Source organism: Xiphophorus maculatus, chromosome 21, assembly GCF_002775205.1.
Source record: "Xiphophorus maculatus strain JP 163 A chromosome 21, X_maculatus-5.0-male, whole genome shotgun sequence".
Lineage (NCBI taxonomy): Eukaryota > Metazoa > Chordata > Actinopteri > Cyprinodontiformes > Poeciliidae > Xiphophorus > Xiphophorus maculatus.
In genome coordinates, this window is record NC_036463.1 from 1,247,941 (window position 1) to 1,267,246 (window position 19,306).

General features: G+C 39.5%; 1 protein-coding gene across 2 annotated transcripts in view; it reads left to right on the forward strand.

The window, feature by feature from the left end:
• The first annotated feature begins 293 nt into the window (after positions 1–293).
• snx7 (sorting nexin 7) overlaps positions 294–19,306 on the forward strand; it is a 38,705-nt gene continuing 19,692 nt past the window's right edge. Inside the window, exons 1-8 of one of the 2 annotated variants that reach the window (XM_023326343.1) lie at positions 294–474; positions 4,579–4,770; positions 5,782–5,892; positions 6,779–6,937; positions 8,668–8,866; positions 10,762–10,961; positions 12,505–12,591; positions 14,900–15,052. In XM_023326343.1, coding sequence (XP_023182111.1) covers positions 391–474; positions 4,579–4,770; positions 5,782–5,892; positions 6,779–6,937; positions 8,668–8,866; positions 10,762–10,961; positions 12,505–12,591; positions 14,900–15,052 — 1,185 coding nt within the window. In that variant the 5' untranslated portion in view covers positions 294–390. Of the gene's footprint in view, positions 475–4,578; positions 4,771–5,781; positions 5,893–6,778; positions 6,938–8,667; positions 8,867–10,761; positions 10,962–12,504; positions 12,592–14,899; positions 15,161–19,306 lie in introns of those variants that run through there. The other variant, XM_005816080.3, reaches the window with a different exon arrangement.

Below are 19,306 nucleotides of genomic sequence, written 5' to 3' on the forward strand. Positions count from 1 at the left end.
CAGGAAAAGGCTTGATTTCAAACCGAACTGCATTTTTCACCAATTATTAGCGCTATTAGTTATTTCCAATAACTGCTAAACATTATTGCGTAAAACAAGATTGACTGTACCTGATTTTGAATCTGTCTTAAAGACTGATTGCTCCCGTTTTATATCTCAGTAACCTACATCTGTAGGTCTCATAATATGCTGTGAGACAAGTATTGTTAATTGACGAATTATAAATAAACTATGGCCAAAGTCGTTATCATGCTTTTATTTTGAAAACGCTCAGTGGAAGTGGTTTCGGTAGCTGTGGCTGAATGATTTGGAGCCGCTCAAAAGTTGGAATGGAAGTTTTTCTCTATTCTTCCTATTGAAGTCATTTCATTTAAAAAGTTGGGCATTGTAATGAGTGGAGCTAAGGTCCCGGCGGACATTTCAGGACACATGTTGGACCTTGATGAGGAGGAAGACCTGGAGGTGTTCAGTAAGGTAAAATAAAGTTGGCCTCGAGTCAGTTTTGCTTTGCTCTGGGTTTCTGGTGTTGTGGACTGACCGACTGAGTGGCTTTCCGCTGACACCAGGAAGAGTTGAACAGAACCGAGTCTTTCGTCAGCTGCCTGTTGTACTAGACTTCTTGTTGTTCCTAACGCCATATACAGTCTTTTATAAAACTGCTGCTGTTTTCAAACTACTTTATTTTTTTAAGGGACTTTTTTGTCTGTTTAAAGAAATTTTGCTGAAATTAATTTCTGTAGGTTTTGAAGTGTGAAGCTGACCTTATTTTCGCCTGAGTAAAAGTAAAACCTAGAATTTCAGGTAGAGAATGCACCGATCGATGTCCTGGCCAACACCGAGTTCTCACCTGACATTTTTTTTATTTCCTGTGCTCTGACTGATTCTTTGATAGGAATGTTAATTTTGAATCCAACAGGAAACCGAAGGAATTTGAAACCTTATCCTCATTTATCCAGATCATCAAAGCATAGGTCCCTGATCTGCAGACTTGATTAGGGCAACATGTAAACATATTCTGGCTGTAAGCTAATTTTGGGCCTAACTCTCTTTGTAATGAAATGTATCTGACATTATATATGAATATAAATATGACAAAAAAATGCTCCACACTCTAAAGAGATAGTATTATGTAAAATCAACTTTTTTGAGCTTTACATCAAGTTATAATTTTATTTCCTTACCAAACACCTACCTGGAGTGTTTCCTTGATTCTGAGAAATCCTTTAGTCTTCCAAGGCAGTCATTACACCTTCAGACTTCCTGAAGGTGGAGTTTTTAAACAGAGGAACAATTTCAAGGCGTTAAACTACGTAGTCAAATTTCTTTAAGTCATATTTGAGATGCAGCATTTTTATAACAACTGAAGTTGTTATGATGCTTTTAATACAGTTAACTATGTTAACAAATTAAGTTAACATAGTTAACATTTTATAGCACTTGATAGTGCCATTTTATAGCACTATGTGCTTGGAAAACACACAATACTGCCCCTGTTAGTGTTAATATCAATGATGTTGGGAGTTCATTGTGTCTAATATATTTAATCAATTATGGTAAACAACAGATTGATTTGATCGCTAATCATTGGTCCGAACCAATCATTGCAAAATTAGCTAAATAACTAGTTCACTAGTAGAACCTACAACATGCAAGGGAAACATTCTTTGTGGAAATCATGAATAAAAACATTAGCAATGCTCAAGCTTTATCTGCAACAGTTAATAGGCTCACAATCCCACCTCTGACTGTTCCACCTGAACTCCACTCTAACACGTCCTTCAGTGAATTTGCAAACTTCTTTGCAGAGAAAATGTAAAAAATTATAGGATTAATCTGCACATCCATACTAAATCCAGTACCAGTGCTATGCCAAAACACAATAAATACAGAAAAAATGACTCAATTTCAACTATGCAAGCTTAGAAGAAAAAATAAATTAAGCTTATCAAACCACTAATTAAAAAAGAACAATCTGGACAAATCACCACTGCAGAATTACAGGCTGATCTCCAACCATCCATTCATCAGCAAAATTATTGAAAAAGCTGTTTCAACAGTTAAATAACTTCCTAATGATGACAAACGCTTTGATGTCTTTCAGTGCGATTTCCGTGGTTACCATAGAACTGAGACTGTTCAATGACATCCACATATATACAGACTGTAGAAGAACTGTTGGACCTCAGTGTTGATCATTACTGAAGCGACTGGAGAGTTGGGTCAGACTCTCCGGTCCAGTACTCATTTGGTTTGAATCTTACATAAAGAACAGGGATTTATCTGTTTCAATAAGAAACTTCTCATCAAAGTGGACAAAAGTCACATGTGGGGTTCCCCAAGGCTCAATCCTAGGACCCCTTTAATTCAATATCTATATGCTCTCACAAGCTCAGGTTATAACATTAAGTAATATTAGCTACCATAACTATGCAGATGATGCAAAGCTCTACATCATCAATTTGTAGATGAACCTGGTGGTCACTGAAAGACACTGTTGCAGAAGCAGGGGTTAGAATCAACCCTATGGGTTCAGAATCACCAGGTGATTCTGAACCCATAAAAGAATGGAACAGATGCTTAGAACAGATAAATGTGTGGAAGTGCCATAACTTTCTCCAGCAGAACCAAAACAAAACTGAAGTTATTATCTCTGGAGATAAAAAAAAGAGAACGATCTAGAGCAGTGTTTCTCAAACTTTTTCAGGCTGAGGACCTGAGAAAGGTCAATTTGTTAACCCATTCAACAAACACTCACAGGCCGTGTAACTTGACACAACATGTTAATATATACAACCTGAAATGAAAATGTTAGTCTCTTAATGCACTTATTGTCATTAGTAATTCTTCTTGGGGTATTTTGGAGTTATTTTGTGAAATTGTGGTTTTTAAGCTTTCTAATCATGTCAAACACACAGAAATAAAAAAAGAAGTTGTTCTTTATTGCAAAAGTTCTATGTATTAATAACGTTTAGGCCTGTTTGTAATTTAGAAGCACAATTAAAGAAAAATTTACTTTTGAGTTGCTTTGGCAGAAACAAAAATCCTCTTCTGCACCATTAAATCTAAAAAGATATACACCCATTTATTTAGTTATTGTATTTAATTTAATCATGTTTTATTAAGTAAAAATAACAATAGCTGTTGGGGTGTGAGCAGAGCATCATAAGCAAGCAAAGTCATAAAAAACAAAGAACAGTTCTCACTTACTGAGACTTGAGTCCTACCATAGACCTGTTCAAAAGAATCAAATCGGTTGTGATTGCTTGACAGAATACTCCCAGCAGGTGTAACTTGGCTTCCTCTGATTATATAAGTAATTCTAGAGTTATTTTCTTTCAACCTCTATCTGCAGCTTTTCCTTTGAGTGTCTTGGTTTATGCCACTTATTCATTATTATTTTTAAACACAATCATTTGGTAAGATAACTGTATGCATCACACTTTGAGCTCAAGTCATGGCAAATAAATGGTTTACTTTCATGAGCTTGCTGACCACTAGGCGGCGCTCGCAGCCCACTAGTGGTCCAGGGACGACAGTTTGAGAGACACTGATCTGAAGTCAACGTAGAGCTTCACTTATTACAGCTAGAAACCAGAGATCAGGCTGAAATCTGGGCGTGGTGATGAACTCTGACCTGAACCTTCAGAGCCACATAAAGACATTTTATTTACAAAGTCGACCTTCTATCACCTGAAGAACATTTCCAGGATTAGAGGACTAATGTCTCAGCAGCAGCTAGAGAAACTCATCCATGTGTTTATCTTTAGTCGCATTGCTTCTGCAACAGTGTCTTTACAGGTCTGTCTAAAAAATCTGATCAGCTGATCCAGAACGCTGCTGCTGGAGTTCTCTCTAAAACCAGAAAGATGGAGCACATCACCCCTGTAGAATAGCTACAGGAAGCCATTCTCTGACTCACTGTAGCTCAGAGAATAGACTTAAAAATTCTCTTGTTAATCTATAAATCACTGAATGGCTTAGCACCACAATACATTAACGATCTACTGTTGTATATCTTTAATTTCTTCCTCCTAAATGGATGGCTGCTCCCTTCTTCCCTCAGTCTGTAACCATAACAACCAGTTCTTTAAAAAGATCTCATGGTCAGAGTAAAGTTCAGGAATTATCTTGAATTGACTTAATGTTGTCAGTTAAATAAAGGCTCAGAGTGAGACCTCTGTTTGCTGCAGATGTCTGAGTTTTCCTGCTGACCTCAGCGGGTTCTGAGCAGACCTACAGGCAGCAAAGCATGGTTCACTGATATATGCATAAACAGAGTGATTTTAATGAGAGAACCTGTGTGGAAGCTGTAAACACTTCAGTTTCTAACGTGTTGCTGCAGCGCTGCTGCTCTGCCCCTGTCAGCTCAGTTACCAGGAGACAGTGCAATGTTGTGAGGACTGGATGCATAGAGGGTCATTTTATCGTCTTATTGTTTTCTTCTTCAGAAGGTGTGCATTGTTCCACCTATTAAGCATGGTTAAACATTCAGGTTGTTTTAAACATTTGTCTGGATCAGCCCTCCCTGATGAAAGCATTGTTCTAAGCTAACAGCAGCCATACTGTCTGTTGATCCAGAACACGTCCCTGGCGGAGGGCAACCCCATGCCCAACTCTCCTGACTCCATGGTCAACCAGTTCCGACTGGATGAAGAGAATGAAGAGGAGCAGCAAGGTGCCATTAATAAAGACATCTTTGTTACCGTTGACAACCCAGAGAGCCACATTTCTGCTATCGAGACCTTCATTACATACAGAGTTGTAACCAGGGTGAGTTGCTAAATCTGTCCAGTCACAAAGTAACATATTGATTGTAAAACAATCAATATGAACAGGTTCAGGTGAACAGGTTCAGATTAAATGTAAATATTTAATCTGAATCCATTTAAATGTTCAAATGAAATGTTTCTTTAAGTGAGAGACTTAAATGTTCAGCCTCTGTCTCAGTCCCCTAATCCTGGGACAATAGTCCTCTAATGGCCTTCCTTCCTTTTTGCCCGTCTTCTCTTTTGGGACAAATTAAGTATTGTTGAATTGAACTGAATCTAGTTTTCCTTCCTTCCTTTTCTGGCTTTGTTCCATTCATTCATCCATCCATCTACCAACATGCTTATCCCTAGTGGGGTCTTGAGGTTTGCTGGTGCCTATTGCCAGCAGTCGACGGATGAGAGGCGGGGTCACCCTGGACAGGTTGGCAGTCCATTACAGATCAACACAGAGACAGACAGGACATAGGTCAACATGTATAACAGTATTTTAAGTTTAGCAACATGCAGTGAGAAAATTCAGTGTTAGCGGATCTTTAATTACCAGCAAAACCTCTGTGTAAATAATCTGACATTGTGATATTTTCTGGATTCAGCGTATGGATTCAGAGAATGATGTTCAAACCAAGGCCTCTTCAGATTACTTGCAAGCTGACTGCTTCTTTAGATCCTTCCTCTCCACATCAGCATTCAAGTGATGTATCTGTGAAGATACTAGGATAACATCAATCATGACAACATTAAATGTTTCTTTTTGGAATACCTTAAGTATTGTTGAATTGAGCTGGATCTAGTTGGGGGGGGCTGTTCTGACTAAGACTGAAATTGATTTCCACAAACATTTGCAGTGTAACAAAGCAGATTTCAGTCAGAAATATGAACAGTTACCAGCAGAATGGTGAAGACTTTTTACTGTATGTTTTGAATCAAAATGAACACATTAAAGTCCCAGTTTGAGGTGGAGCACAGAAGTAAAGCTTCATGATGGAAGTTCTCATCTGGATCTATTCTCCAGACCACCCGCAGCGAGTTCGACTCCAGCGAGTATGAAGTACGGCGACGCTACCAGGACTTCCTGTGGCTCAAAAGCAGATTGGAGGAGAACTACCCAACTCTGATCGTCCATGTATGTATCACAGCATCAACTTTTCAGCCTCATCGATAGGAAATGCTCAGGTTTCTGTTAGTTCTCTGAGACAGACCCGCTACCTTCTTTTGTTGTTGCTCTTTCTTCCTAATTTCATAATGGCTTCTTTCCTCACCATAAATCTGTGCATATTTAAATGATTTGGATCTGAAGTGACAGCTTTTGTCTTATTGAATGGATATCTGAGAATATGCATGTGTCATGGATGCAGCAGGTTCCTCCTCAGTGTTTGATCACAACACTGTGGGGTTACCTGAGCATGTTAGTCAGAAGATGCTCTGTGTCATTGCAACAGTACTTTTGACCCTCAGGAGAAACCAGTGAGCAGTTGGACTGAGTCACAGTTTGTAGTCTTAGCAACTGGAACTCAGTTTGAATATCAACATGTTTTGTCCCCAACAACAGAAAGTGAAACATATAGATTAATTACATATGGAGTTAAATATTTCAAGCATTTATGCTTTGTAAATTTGATGAGTTTTGCTGAGAGAGAATGAAAGTCCTCAGATTCTGCAACCAATTCTGAGCTCGTTACAGGCTCTGGACACTGCTGTAGGAGAACTGGGTCAGTCACATCCTTTCAGTCAGAGCAGCCAGGTCAGTGTTTGGCAGATATGACAGATATCCACTAGTTGAAGCTCTTTAGGCAGGCCATTTATCTTGGCAGTGAAGGCCAACACAGAGCCTGTTAAGCGCTGCACTGAGATCCAGCCCCACATGTCAGACATGACAGAAAACACGGTGATCCCCTGAGAGCTTTGTGCTACGCTACATGAGCTGCTGCCCACAAATGCTTCATCCTCATCACCCTCATCACATTGGTTTCTAGGGTTAGATTTAAGTTTCTATGTTGGCGTATTTGCAGCCTCTCCCAGAGAAGTTTGTGATGAAGAGCATGGTGGAGCGCTTCAATGACGACTTCATAGAGACCAGGAGGAAAGCGCTACACCGCTTCCTCAACCGGATCACCGAGCACCCCATCCTGTCCTGCAGCCACCACTTCAAAGTCTTCCTCACTGATGAGGTTTCTCTCATAGACATACACGCACACTGGGAAGGGTGGGGACGAATTTATTCATTCATATAACAGCCAGGGAACCACACAGCTAAAGAGCTTAAAAAAAACGACTCTAGTGCAAAGAAAGAGTGAAAGTTAGAAATCTGAAATGAAATGTCACATAATTATGAAAAGCTTTTCAAAAATGAAAAGGTCCTGAGCTTTGATTTAAAGGTCCAGTACTGTGGCCTGGTGTAGATCCAGTGGAAGCTGGTTAGTCTGACTGCTGTGGTCTACCCAAAGTTTTAGTTCTTGGAACATTTAGAAAAACATGAGACAGTGATGTCAGGCATACCAGCTGGGGCCAAACCATTAGAGCTTTAAAAATGAAGAAGAAACATTTCAAAGCTATTCTAAAACGACCAGGCAGCCGGCAGAGAGAGGATAAAACCACATTTTGGACCAACTGAAGCCTGTTAAGGGACAGCATCATAGTCTACAGGTGAGAAAAGCATCTTCTCAAAGCTTCTCAAGATCAATAGCTTAAAAACTCTGACATTAATTTTAAACGATCTAGGTGATTAAATGATCTAGGTTGCTAAATCAGCTTGTTTGTTCAATTTTTTTTTTTTTCAAACTTTATTTGGTTTTTAACAGGAATTGAATAGCCATGCATTTACAATGTGATACATATAAAACAAACCATACAATTCCCTTAAGTTATAAAAAACAAAACAAAAAAAAACACAACAAAACGACCTCCAATCACTCCCAGGCAATAAGAAAAAGCCATAAGAACAAGGACACACACAAGAAAAAAAAATGTTTTGAAATAAATAAAAATTAAGATGCATTGTGCCACACCTAAAGAAAGTACAGTTTGTGCCCAGGAAAGTAAATATGGAACCATAAGAAAAGGAAAATCCAAGAAAAAGGACACAGGATGAGCAGACAAATACATACACAAAGGACTAGACTGGGACAGAATGGAAATTAACTTGACCAACCAATCGTAGCAATGGCTGCCAGATTTCTGCAAATTTGTCAGAGGAACCCCGTAGTGACATCCTAATTTTTTCAAGTTTAAGAAAATAAACAATATCCCTCAACCAAAGTATGAAAAAAGGAGGTTGTGGTGATTTCCATTTAAGAAGAATTATCCTCCTTGCAATAATGGTCATAAAGGACAAAGAAGTTTGTTCAATTTTAAATCCTTCTCAACAATCCCACCCTAGATTTGTTGCTGTGGTTCTAAACTGAATATTCAGAGCTCTGAAATCATTGGTGGTTGTCACCAAACTAGATAGATTCAGTCTGTACTTGATTTGATTTAACCTCTGATGTAGATCAGAGGAAGTCCTGACTTCTGGTTTTAACAGTGGAAAGACAAATGATGCTGAGTTATTATCACTATGAGTGGCAGCAGATAAAGGGACCAACAATGCAAACGTGTGGCACCCCACATGACAGAGGAGCACCAGATGAGGATGCATTATTACCATAACTGAGAAGAACCTGTCCATTAAATAAGATCTAAGCCATGAAATATTAAATCAAGTAAAAGCTTAATGAGATCATTAGTTGCATTAAAGTATTATAGAAATCTGAGTTGTTTTTTAAAAAATACTTCAGGTTCCTTCATAGTCTGGAAAGGGGATGGAATTAGTTTCCTGATCTGAATAAGCTCGGAGGAGAAGTGTATAAAAAACTCTTTATGATTCCGTCTCTTTAAAAGTCTTGATGTGTGTATGGTGCAGGAGCTGGCCCCTCACAGGAAACTAGGTCCAGGCTTTCTGAGCAGGATGAGCGAGACCATGAGAGCCATGGCCAACTCTGTGCGAGGGCTCAGGAGCAAGCTGGAGGAGTTTGCCATCATGCAGGAGTATGTGGACGACTTTAGCAACAATATGTGCTCTGTGGACAAAGTCACCCACAGGATCACAAAGGAACATAGAGGTATGACTCCAGCTTTAAAGCAGTTGTCATAGAAAGTATTTCTCTTCCCGTACCTTCATGAATGTCCTTTTTCTGTTTTTCTTCATCTTCATGCTTCATGCATTAATTCTGACTTATTTTTCACTAAAAGCATCACATATGTGAGAGACAGCAACAAGCTAGACGTAATCACAAAAGTCTTGTTTACTTCAGTTTTATAGATGTCATTTAGCAAGTTGAGACCATGATAAGTTTGTTCCAGTATTAATGCTACATGTATCCAGAACCATCAAAGTGAACGAAACAAATTTGATAAATCAATTAGTCATATCCAATAAATGAGAATATTATTGAAAGTTAATCTTTTGTGTCTAAGACAAACATAGATTATTGCCACACAGACCAAAACATTTTTTCCTGTTAATTAGGATTTTCTGGCTACTGTTAATGAATTTAAGACAGTTTTGTCCCAATAATGGGACCAATCTAGTTTGTCTGAATTCTCTGCCTTTTTCTCCTCTTTAAACTCTGCCAATGTCTGTTATGACACTTTTATTGGGCAGCCTAGAGCCCTTTTGATTGACACCGCAGTCGACCAATAATGTTATGAAATGGCTTTTCACGAGCCAATAATTTCCAGAGAGTGACTTGAGCTCGTTTTGACATGCCTGTATTCTTTCTGGAATATTTCTGACTGGCCAACTCGGAGACTAAATCTAAAGCCACAGATGTGTAGCCAACACATGCTTCTGTCACAAGGATACATGGCACCTTTGCATTTGTTTTGACATGAATCCACTAGCTGCATGCGTAACCATGCACAATCTGTGCGCCTTTGCTGCGTCATGCTGAGGGGAAACTCAGGCTCATGCGCAATGGTGTTTACAGATACACGTTGTCAGAACGTGTCAAAACTGGATGTATTTCTTCAACAGAACTTCAACACAACTCACTGGAGTGGATAATTATGGCCGTAAGAGTGCTGCAAAGTTTTGGATTTGAGAATACCGGAAATTTTTAGTCCTCTGCTGTTACAGTCAGAGCCAGGGGGGTAGAGCGTACCGTAAGAGTGTGCGACAGGGTGAGGTGGGGGTGGACAGAGGTGAGGGGTTTAGCGCACCGTCAGAGCGTGCATGAGGGGGGGGTCGGGGGGTCGAGGGTGTTAGATTGCGGGGGGGAGAAGGAGAAGGTGGGTTACTGTACTGCTAGAGGTCTGTGGGGGTATGAAGGGGTGTGGAGAGTCAAAGAAGAATGAGAGAAGGTGGTTGGGGGGCGGGGTTAGCGTACCGTTAGAGCACGGGGTGGGGAAATTAGGGGCGGGGGTGCAGAAGGTGGGGCGGTGGACTGGGGAGAAAGGGGGGTAGCTTATAATATATATTACTCATAATATATAATTATAAGACTCGTGACTGTATGTTGAAGCACTGAGGCGTTGCAGTGATTAGAAGTTTGTATAGCAGATGTTGTCCAAGTGTGACATTTGGAGACTCCAAATGGAGATTCCAAATGGCACACTTGGACAACACCTGTATATCCTCATAAATAAACATGTCCAAAATGACATTTCTTTTTGTGCCATTTTGATCAATCTTGAAATCCACGAGCAGAATACTTTATTCGACAGTTTTATTTTCCAGTCCATACATTCAACACTCAATGTGCATTTACAAGAAATAAAAATGCAAAATCTGGGTGAAGCAAAATCTTTCAATTTCTTTTGTGTTCCAAATTAGGCCTGTAGCGATATAATAATCTCACAATACGATATGTATCACAATATTCGGCAAACGACACAGTTCAATACGATCCAATACACTTTTGACTTTCTAAAAGATTTTAGAGGGACAGAGTGATTTTGGTGACATTTTGTGACTGTTCCATAGACTTAAGCTTCTCTCTGTTCTTTGTGCTTTTAGAATACATGGATGAGCTGAAGCAGTATGGTCCTACCTACTTCCAGTGGGCGGAGTCAGAGGAACTGCTGGCAGAACCACTGAAGGGTGTTGGTAGCTGTGTGGAGAAGTGCAGTAAGGAGACAGAGGAGCAGATCCAATACCTGTCCGAGGTCCTTGTCCCCACCCTGCACGAGTATGTCCTCTGTGCCGACACCCTGAAGGTGAGAATAGAATAGAAGAGAAGTGCTCAAACCACTGACTGCAATCAAATTTGAATCACTGATGGCCTCAGCTCTGGCTTGCTCTAGACTGCTTCAGCTGGAAACAGTTTAAGCATCAACAATTCAAAAACAAAGGAATAATCTTTAAATTGTTTTAGCCTTGCTTAATTGATCTCTGCCCAGACTCAACTCTAACTTGCTTATTTAAAATGTTAAATAACATTTTAGAGTTCTTGCTGCATGCAGTGGTTTCTGCATGCATGCTTCTCCCTTTCAGGTTGCACCTGATCTCAGGGCCTCTTGGCCAATCAGCAGCATGTGTGTTGCAGCTTTTTGGTGGTTTGATGGCAGTTGGTGCTCTTGGTGTGCACCTATTCCCTAAAACTGTGACAGTTTTGTCACTCAAATAAGCCATACTTCAAAAAATAATAGAAAATAGTAGTGTCTGAATGTGCAACAATAATGTTTTATCAAACCCATGTGAGGTCTATTGAACCCAATTTAACTTTGTCATGATTTATACTCAAAGTAATCCTGTTCTTGATCGTCAGCTAAGATTGTGTTTTCTTTTATGTCATTAACTGATTTAACAATAAAGATATATTTGTTTCAGTTTTGCTTGTTGGGGCAGACATGGTTTTTGTGACTTCCTGAAACATTTTTTCTAACTTTATTTTTCTGGGAGTTCTGGTTCTGATAGTTAGAGAATTTGAAACTTCCAATTACTTTCAGGCTGTTTCTGATGTGTAAGATTAATGTTTCTTTATTGATCAAACAAATTTTTTTTAAAAAATCTCTATAAAGTTATGAAAGTTAATAATTTTTATTTAAATAGAACCTTATTTTCTTCCTTCCCAGATGGGTTTTCCTTCCTAGATGGGAGAGGTTTCTCTCCTTATCGTTGACTTCACTTCAGATACTACGGATGACAAATAGTCTCCTCAGATCCTACTATCTCTGCTGCTGCACAACCTAATGACCGACAACCCACAAAACAGCAAGGCTCATTGTGCTTTTATTTTGAAAACCGACACGCAAAATGAAGTAGTGACATACCCAATGTAATGCGAGGCATGGTTTGTTTTCGGTCACATGGTTTTCAGCCAGAATACATTAGCATCAAAGCGAGGCTTCATCTGACATGCCCCCTTACCGTGTTATTCTTACCTAAGGTCATCATACGGTCATAATTTTATACAACCAATTCTTACAAGTTTGAGTTAACTAGATTGCTCCAAGACCCTCCCCTGTCTCTGATTGGTCGTTTGGTTGTCTTGTAGTACTGAGAGGAGACTGATCTGTTCACAGATCATCTGTCTCATGTTATGCTGTCAGGACATGGTAATAGTTTAAATGAATATGTAAAAATCATTTTTGTAAAAGTTACTTACTCCAGTTTGAAGTGTGCTTGATAAATAAATTTGATTTGAATTGGGTTTCAAAATATTTTCCAATGGTTACACTTTTGCTTACACTAGTTAGCCACTAGGTGGCTTTCTTTGGGTCAACATTCAAGTCCAATAAATGTTTGTGTTTCTTCCAGGCTGTGATGAGACGGAGAGACAACATCCAGGCTGAGTTCGAAGCAAAGAATGAGGCCCTGGCCTCAAAAACAACTGACAAAGAAATGGTAAGCATTTCTTTGTCAGATTCCCCTCTTTATTCATCATACACACATCAACATGAATAGCTCTCCTATGTTGTACTTCTCTGCAGTTACATTTCATAAAGAAAAAAATGGAGTGAGCTCTCTCCCTCTGGACCAACCTCAGTCCATATTGTGGAGGGACAAGAGCTCCCACAGAGGATTATCTCAGTAAGCCTGGCTGCCACTCATTTGTCCAGTAGGAAATGGAGCTGCTGATGTTCTGTAAAACAGTGACAGTCACCACCAAGGCTACAACTGGGCCGTTTCCACCAGTCTGCATGCTCAGACTGGTGGACGTCTACTTGTGTAGATGTGCAGGTGTGTCTCTCCTCTCCGACAGCGAACATTAAATCCATCTGCTAGATTTTAATTAGAAGTTCAGTGTGAAACCCTGCCGCCCACACCTCAGCCCACTCTAGAAGGTGTGTGTGGCTGGTAAGAGTGGAGCAGCTCTAATTCAGTCCTCAGGCCCCTAATGCATGTAAGCCAGTGTTGGCCTTCAGCTGATCCACTGTAATAAGAAGTGAAGTGTCACTTGGACACCTTCAGTTATTGTTCCCTGGAGGATCTCAGTATAGATTGAATGAGCGTTCAGCTCACTTTTTACCTCATTCTGAATGAGGTTCTTTGCTTAGTCGTTGTTTGCTGGTTCAAAATCTTGTGATCAGGGGAATCTGGAATTCAAGCTTTTCTGTTTGGTCCAACTTTTTTTCCAAGCAGACTATAATTTGTAAACAAAGCCACAAAAGTGATGATCAATGCTCCCATTGGACAGAGAGTTGGCAAAACACAAACCTGAAAAAAATAAACATGGAAGTCCTGCTTGCTGCATTTTTTTGTGCATGTTTGTGCTGTTATTACAACTTTAGTACCATTCTGGGTGAGTTGATAGACTCTGACCTGAACATTCAGAGCCACATAAAGACAGTTACAAAGTCGGCCTTCTATCACCTGAAGAACATCTCCAGGATTAGAGGACTAATGTCTCAGCAACATCTAGAGAAAATCACCCATGCGTTTATCTTTAGTCGCATTGATTACTGCAACAATGTCTTCACAGGTCTAGAAAATCTGATCAGCGGATCCAGAAAGCTGCTGCTGGAGTTCTCTCTAAAACCAGGAAGATAGAGCACATCACCCCATATTTAAAGTCCTTAAAATACTGTTGTTAGTTTATAAATCACTGAACAGCTTAGCACCGCAATACATTACAGATCTGCTGTTGTATCAACCTTCCAGACCTCTCAGGTCTTCTGGTTCTGGTTCTGCTCTGCATCAACAGAATCAGAACCAAACATGAAGAAGCAGCATTCAGCTTCTATGCGCCACACATCTGGAACAAACTTCCAGAAAACTGGAAAACAGCTGAAACACTGACTTCCTTTAAATCTAGACTAAAACCCACTTCTTCAGAATTGCTTTTGAACCTTATTTATGAAACATTGACCAACATATTTGACGTGTATTGATGATTTTGACAATGGCACTCGACAAAATGTAGTTTTACTGGTTTCTCAAATTGTTAGAACTTCTTATTCTTTTCTATTTATGATGTAAACACTTTGAACTGCCATTTGCTAAAATGATTGGGGATTGATTTTGAATGTTAAGAGCTCATACAACGCTGGCTTTGTGATGTGACATTTCTAATTTTGAAACAGCAGGGATTTTATGTCCTCTACAATTAATAGTTTATAACCATTTAATTAGAGAACTCATATCTAGCAATTTTACAATAATAGAATATCATATAAGCAAGTTTTATTATCTCACAATGGGGGAAACTCTGGTGCAACAACAGCAAAATGAGAAACAATCAAAGCACATAGATTCACGCAAAGATAAAACATAAACACCTGACTGGAGAGCAGCATCAGTGGCGTTAGCTGCGTTGGGACTGCGTTGGGCTCCGAAGTGTCTAAGGAGGCTTTCGATTCTCTCCGCTGCATTGACAATAGACTCATTCCTCACTGCTCCATCGAACTGCCGCTGAATATTGAAATCCAATGCAAAGAAAAGCCAACATCTGTGTTAATCTCTTATTTGTATTTTCCATCACTTTTGTGTTGCAGCGAGTTTGAAACGTTGCGCCTTCATTTTTCTTCTTGCTTTGCTGCTCCGTCACTTGAGTGTTTTCACGCCTGGGGGAAACCAACTTTGGTCCATTTAAAGTGTACCAGATCAGTGTGAAGAGCCAGATTTCTCTGAACTCTCTGGCCGATCAGCGCAATCCAGACTCAGCTTTGCTTCCTCGAACTCATCAGTGATGAGGTTTTTCTATGTGTGGCAGCTGCAGGAGGAGGTGGATGACCTGGCAGACCGAGTGGAACAGGCTAACAATGCTTTACGAGGAGACTGGTCCCGCTGGAGAACCAGCATGAGAGCTGACCTCAAATCTGCTTTCATCTCCACCGCTGCCAAGAACGTCGATTATTATGAGAAGGTGAGTTTGACTTACTGCCCTTCATCTCTTTATGATGTTTGTCTTCAGACCTCAACAACTTTGGCTAGTTGGTTCTTTAGAGCAGCTCTGTTACCTCAGAGGTGTTGAAGAGGAATCAGTGGTTTTTAAAAGGAAGTAATTGTTAAATTCATGTGCACATGTTGATTGGTAAAACAAGCTGTTTGTTTAGCATTCATCTTCTCTAGGTAAACAGGCATTTCTCCTGGAAGTAATCTGCTGCTAAGAAAAGATTTGAAATGGAGGAATAAAAGAGAAATGTAGTCCAGGGTTGTGTTTGTATAATCTTCAGCCATTGTTGGCGTGTGTGTGTTGGATACATTGTGTGTGTTTGTGCGTGGGGGTGTGTGTGTGTGTGAATTTGTCGACAACTGTTCCCAGATCGGACAGGGAGGAACTAAACAACAGTATGCCAGACACAGCGGTCAACAGTACAGCATGCAAAATATACAGCAATAAATTAGATGCAGTCCTGATCATTTCTTGCTGTTTTCAGTGACAAAAAAATGCTGCAGTGTATTTTAGTCCTGGATTCTCCATCTCTGCCAGGAGAGGGCAGCAGCTCACTTTAATTCTTCCCCCTCAGGTTCAGTTAAAAAAACACTAAATGTGATCAGGGGTGACTGTCACTCTGAGCAGCTGAGTTAAAGATGTTTTCCTTTCCAGAGAAATACTGTGAAAGATAAAATATTGCTAAGTGCAAGCTAAGGTAGAGGACTGTCTTATGTGCTTTTTATGAAAATTTATAACTACAAGGTTTCAGACCTGAATGACCGGCTTGGTTCCAGTTGTCATTAGGAAGAGTTCAGCAGTTCAAAAACACACATTTTATTAATACCTTCAATATTTCAAATATCAGCAGCAATAGCTTGTTCTTTGTTCCTATCTCACACTTTAAAATTCTAATATCCATAAGGACACCATGTTGAAGTTCTTCATTAGTTCTAGTGTGTTTAACGGAGTTAAGTGATGGCACTTAGAAGGATGGGGGGAGGTTGGAGCTAAAGCCCAATCTCTAATCCCACCTTTGGATTAGATAGATTAGATTTCCCACTTAGTCCCACTTCTTTATTTTACATGGAATACACTCTGCCTTGTTGTTCAACAGCTAATGTCACCAAGCCCTCCAGAAAGAGATAATGAGTAGAGGGTACAAGTCCATGATCTTGAGTGAAGGGTCAACTAATCTAGGCAGAAAGGAAGCACTTGGTTGAAGTTTGGTCAAGAACTTAAGCAGCAGAATAATAGCCTGAAATATTGTTTGTGCTGACTGAACAGGAAAATCAAAATATTATTTGACTGATGATTTGAAAATATGACTTGACTGAAAAAGACTTGGTGTTTGAGTAATGAACAGTGAATATTTTACATGCAGCTGGCTTATTCCATTTAATGACAGCCAGTCAGAAAGGAGCTGAGATCAAAGCAGAATAAGACAACCTTTAAGTAACTCTGGAGTCATTCGTCTGCCATGTGTTCCTGCAGCATTGCTGGAAAAACCAGATGATTACTGTTTTGCAGTCAGTGTTTGCAGTTGATTATTATTGTTGCAGACAGCAAGCTGTTAACCATGTTAGCAGGCTTGCTAACCAAACAAGCTTTCTGTGTAAATGAGTGACTAATGTAAACATGACATCAGTTCAATGTATAAATCTAGAGTAGATTGAACATTTTGGGGGCTAAATTTATTTTAGACAGCTTCCCTGTTCTATGCATGTCTTCCCTGCTGCTATGTTGATAAGAAATTGATTTTCAAAACAAGCTTTGGTGTTTAATGGTGTGTTCACACCAAACGCGTCAAAAACCCATCTGATGCTTCAAGTTCGACGCATGTGCCCTTTTGGTGGATCACACCAAATATATTTTGAGCGTCTGGTTTACATTCAAAGTCTATATGTCTCAACTTGTCGACCTAAAACACTCCAAACGGTTCAAATCACGCCGCACTAGACTCTTGAAATGCACCGCAAAGGCACTTGATGCATCTCCACATAGTCTTTGAACATAAACCAGATGCGCCTGATGCTGAAAACGTGTTTGGTGTGAATGCACCATTACAAATGTGGAACCTCAGAGCTGTCAGGGGAAACGGCCAGAAGAATGAAGAGCCATCTCTGAAGGACGAGTGTGTAAATCAGGGCAGTGTCTATGTAGGACACACTTGCTCAGCAAATAATAAAGCAGGATAGTATGATTAAGCAAAATGCAGACCACTGAGGTTTCAGTTTTGAAGGACTTCATTTACACTAAAGGGTTGTGAGGAGAATCTATTTGCATTTATTCTTGACTGGAAACATGTAAATAAATAAAGGAAATAAAAAAGACTGGAAAATAAAATTATTTTTTATTTAAATATTACTTAATTTTCTAAATTTCCTTTTTGATAGTCTGCCTCTCACTGTTAAAATTAAGCTACCATAAAAATCATAGACTGTTATATTATTTGTCAGAGCACAAACTTTCAAAATCAGTGGGGGATCAAATACTGTACTTATTTCCTCCACTGTATGTATAAAAATAGATTTTAGTGCAAAGGTAGCTTTAATGGCTTAAAGCCATAAACTGTCCTATGAGTACTGGTGAGGATCACTTCAACCTAAAGGCCTGTGAATGATTTAATGTTATGGACCTGAGAGATATGACCATGAAGTATCTAATAAGAGACTGGCGTCTGGAAGGGTTTTTATTCCGTCTACGTAAGGAGGCAACATAAGAACCACAGAGAAAAGAGTTCAAAATGTTGGAATGAGTGAAAAAAAATTGTTTCTGGTTGTCAAACAAATATTGATAACCATCAAGGATAACATGAGAAAATCCAAAAATCTGTTTTCAAATGATGATTTCATATATCCAAACCACCCAGACTCTCCATGTCAAGATCAAGAATTGACGAGTCCCCTCAACAGTACCTTCCTGACTGCATGAAGTGGGCTAAAAGTCAATCCCCAATCTGTAGAAAATCACATGAAAAACAAAGTTTCTGACATCCATCAGTCTGGAAAGGGTTACAAAGGACAACACTGAGAACCTGCAAGTCTTTCCCTGAATGGCTCATAAAAACTAAAATGAAGATTTTGGAGTGGTCTAATCAAACTCTGGACTTAAATGTGATTGAGATGCTGTGGTGTGAAACATTGAACAGGTCTTTCCAGCTCAAATTCTCCTATGAAGAGCAGCTCCAAATTCCTCCTCTTTTAGTAAACATTTGGTCTGCATTGGCTGAAACTTAGTTGCCAAAAATGACTTGAGAAAATATTAGAGAAATGTATTTGTTTAACAAAGACTGTGGAACTGATATGTTGGAGATTTGTTTATTTTATTTTATTTTTAACAGTTTTTGAATTTATTCTAGCACTTCAAAATCATCCAGTCATGTCTTCAGCTGTGAAATGTGGTTGGCGGTTAAATCCCTCATCACACTGCTGAGTGACTAATGAAAAATCGTACAGAATTTTGAAGTGTAAAGACGATGATACATTATTTTTTTATATTTTGTACATCTCTACCAGTCTTCAGCATCAACATCTTAATTTGTTTGCCTTTTCATCTCTGAAAAACTGCTTGAGCTTTTTGCCTCTCCAGCATGATACTGCCATCACTCTGTTTGACTAGTGTTTTGCCTGAAGGTCTAAACGTTCATGTTGACTGTCATCTGACCAATGTGCCCTCCCTCTCACGTCTCTTTCATGGCTTGTCTCAATCAGAAATCAGAAATTTGGACCTCTTTACCCTTTATTTCAGCAGTGCCTTTTTTCTTGCCACTATTTTATAAAGGCCAGATTTGTGAAATGCCTGGGGAACAATCTCTGCAGCTCCTCAAGAGTCACCATGGGCCTTCTAGCTGCTTCTCTCCTGTCAGACTAGGTGGATGTCCAGGTCTTGGTGGGTTTGCAGGTGCATCCTCTCTCCATGTCCAGGTGAAGGCAAAGCAACTTTATTTATATAGCACCTCCAGCCAGAGACAATTTTAAATGCTTATACAAAGAAGTTAAATGAGCTTATTCCAGATTTTTGGTGCATAAAAACTGGAAGATGCTTCAATTCATTCTCAGAATGAGTAGGTTTGATTCAGATAATCTTAAAGGTCTTCGTGGTTTTTAAGCTTTGGAGAAGATCAGCGATGTAATCTGGGCTTTTATTAGTAGGTACTTTATAAGCCATTAATGAGATTTTATTCTTTGAGTAACAGGAAATCAGTGCAAGGACCTCAGAAGCGGACTGACATGCTGACCTCTT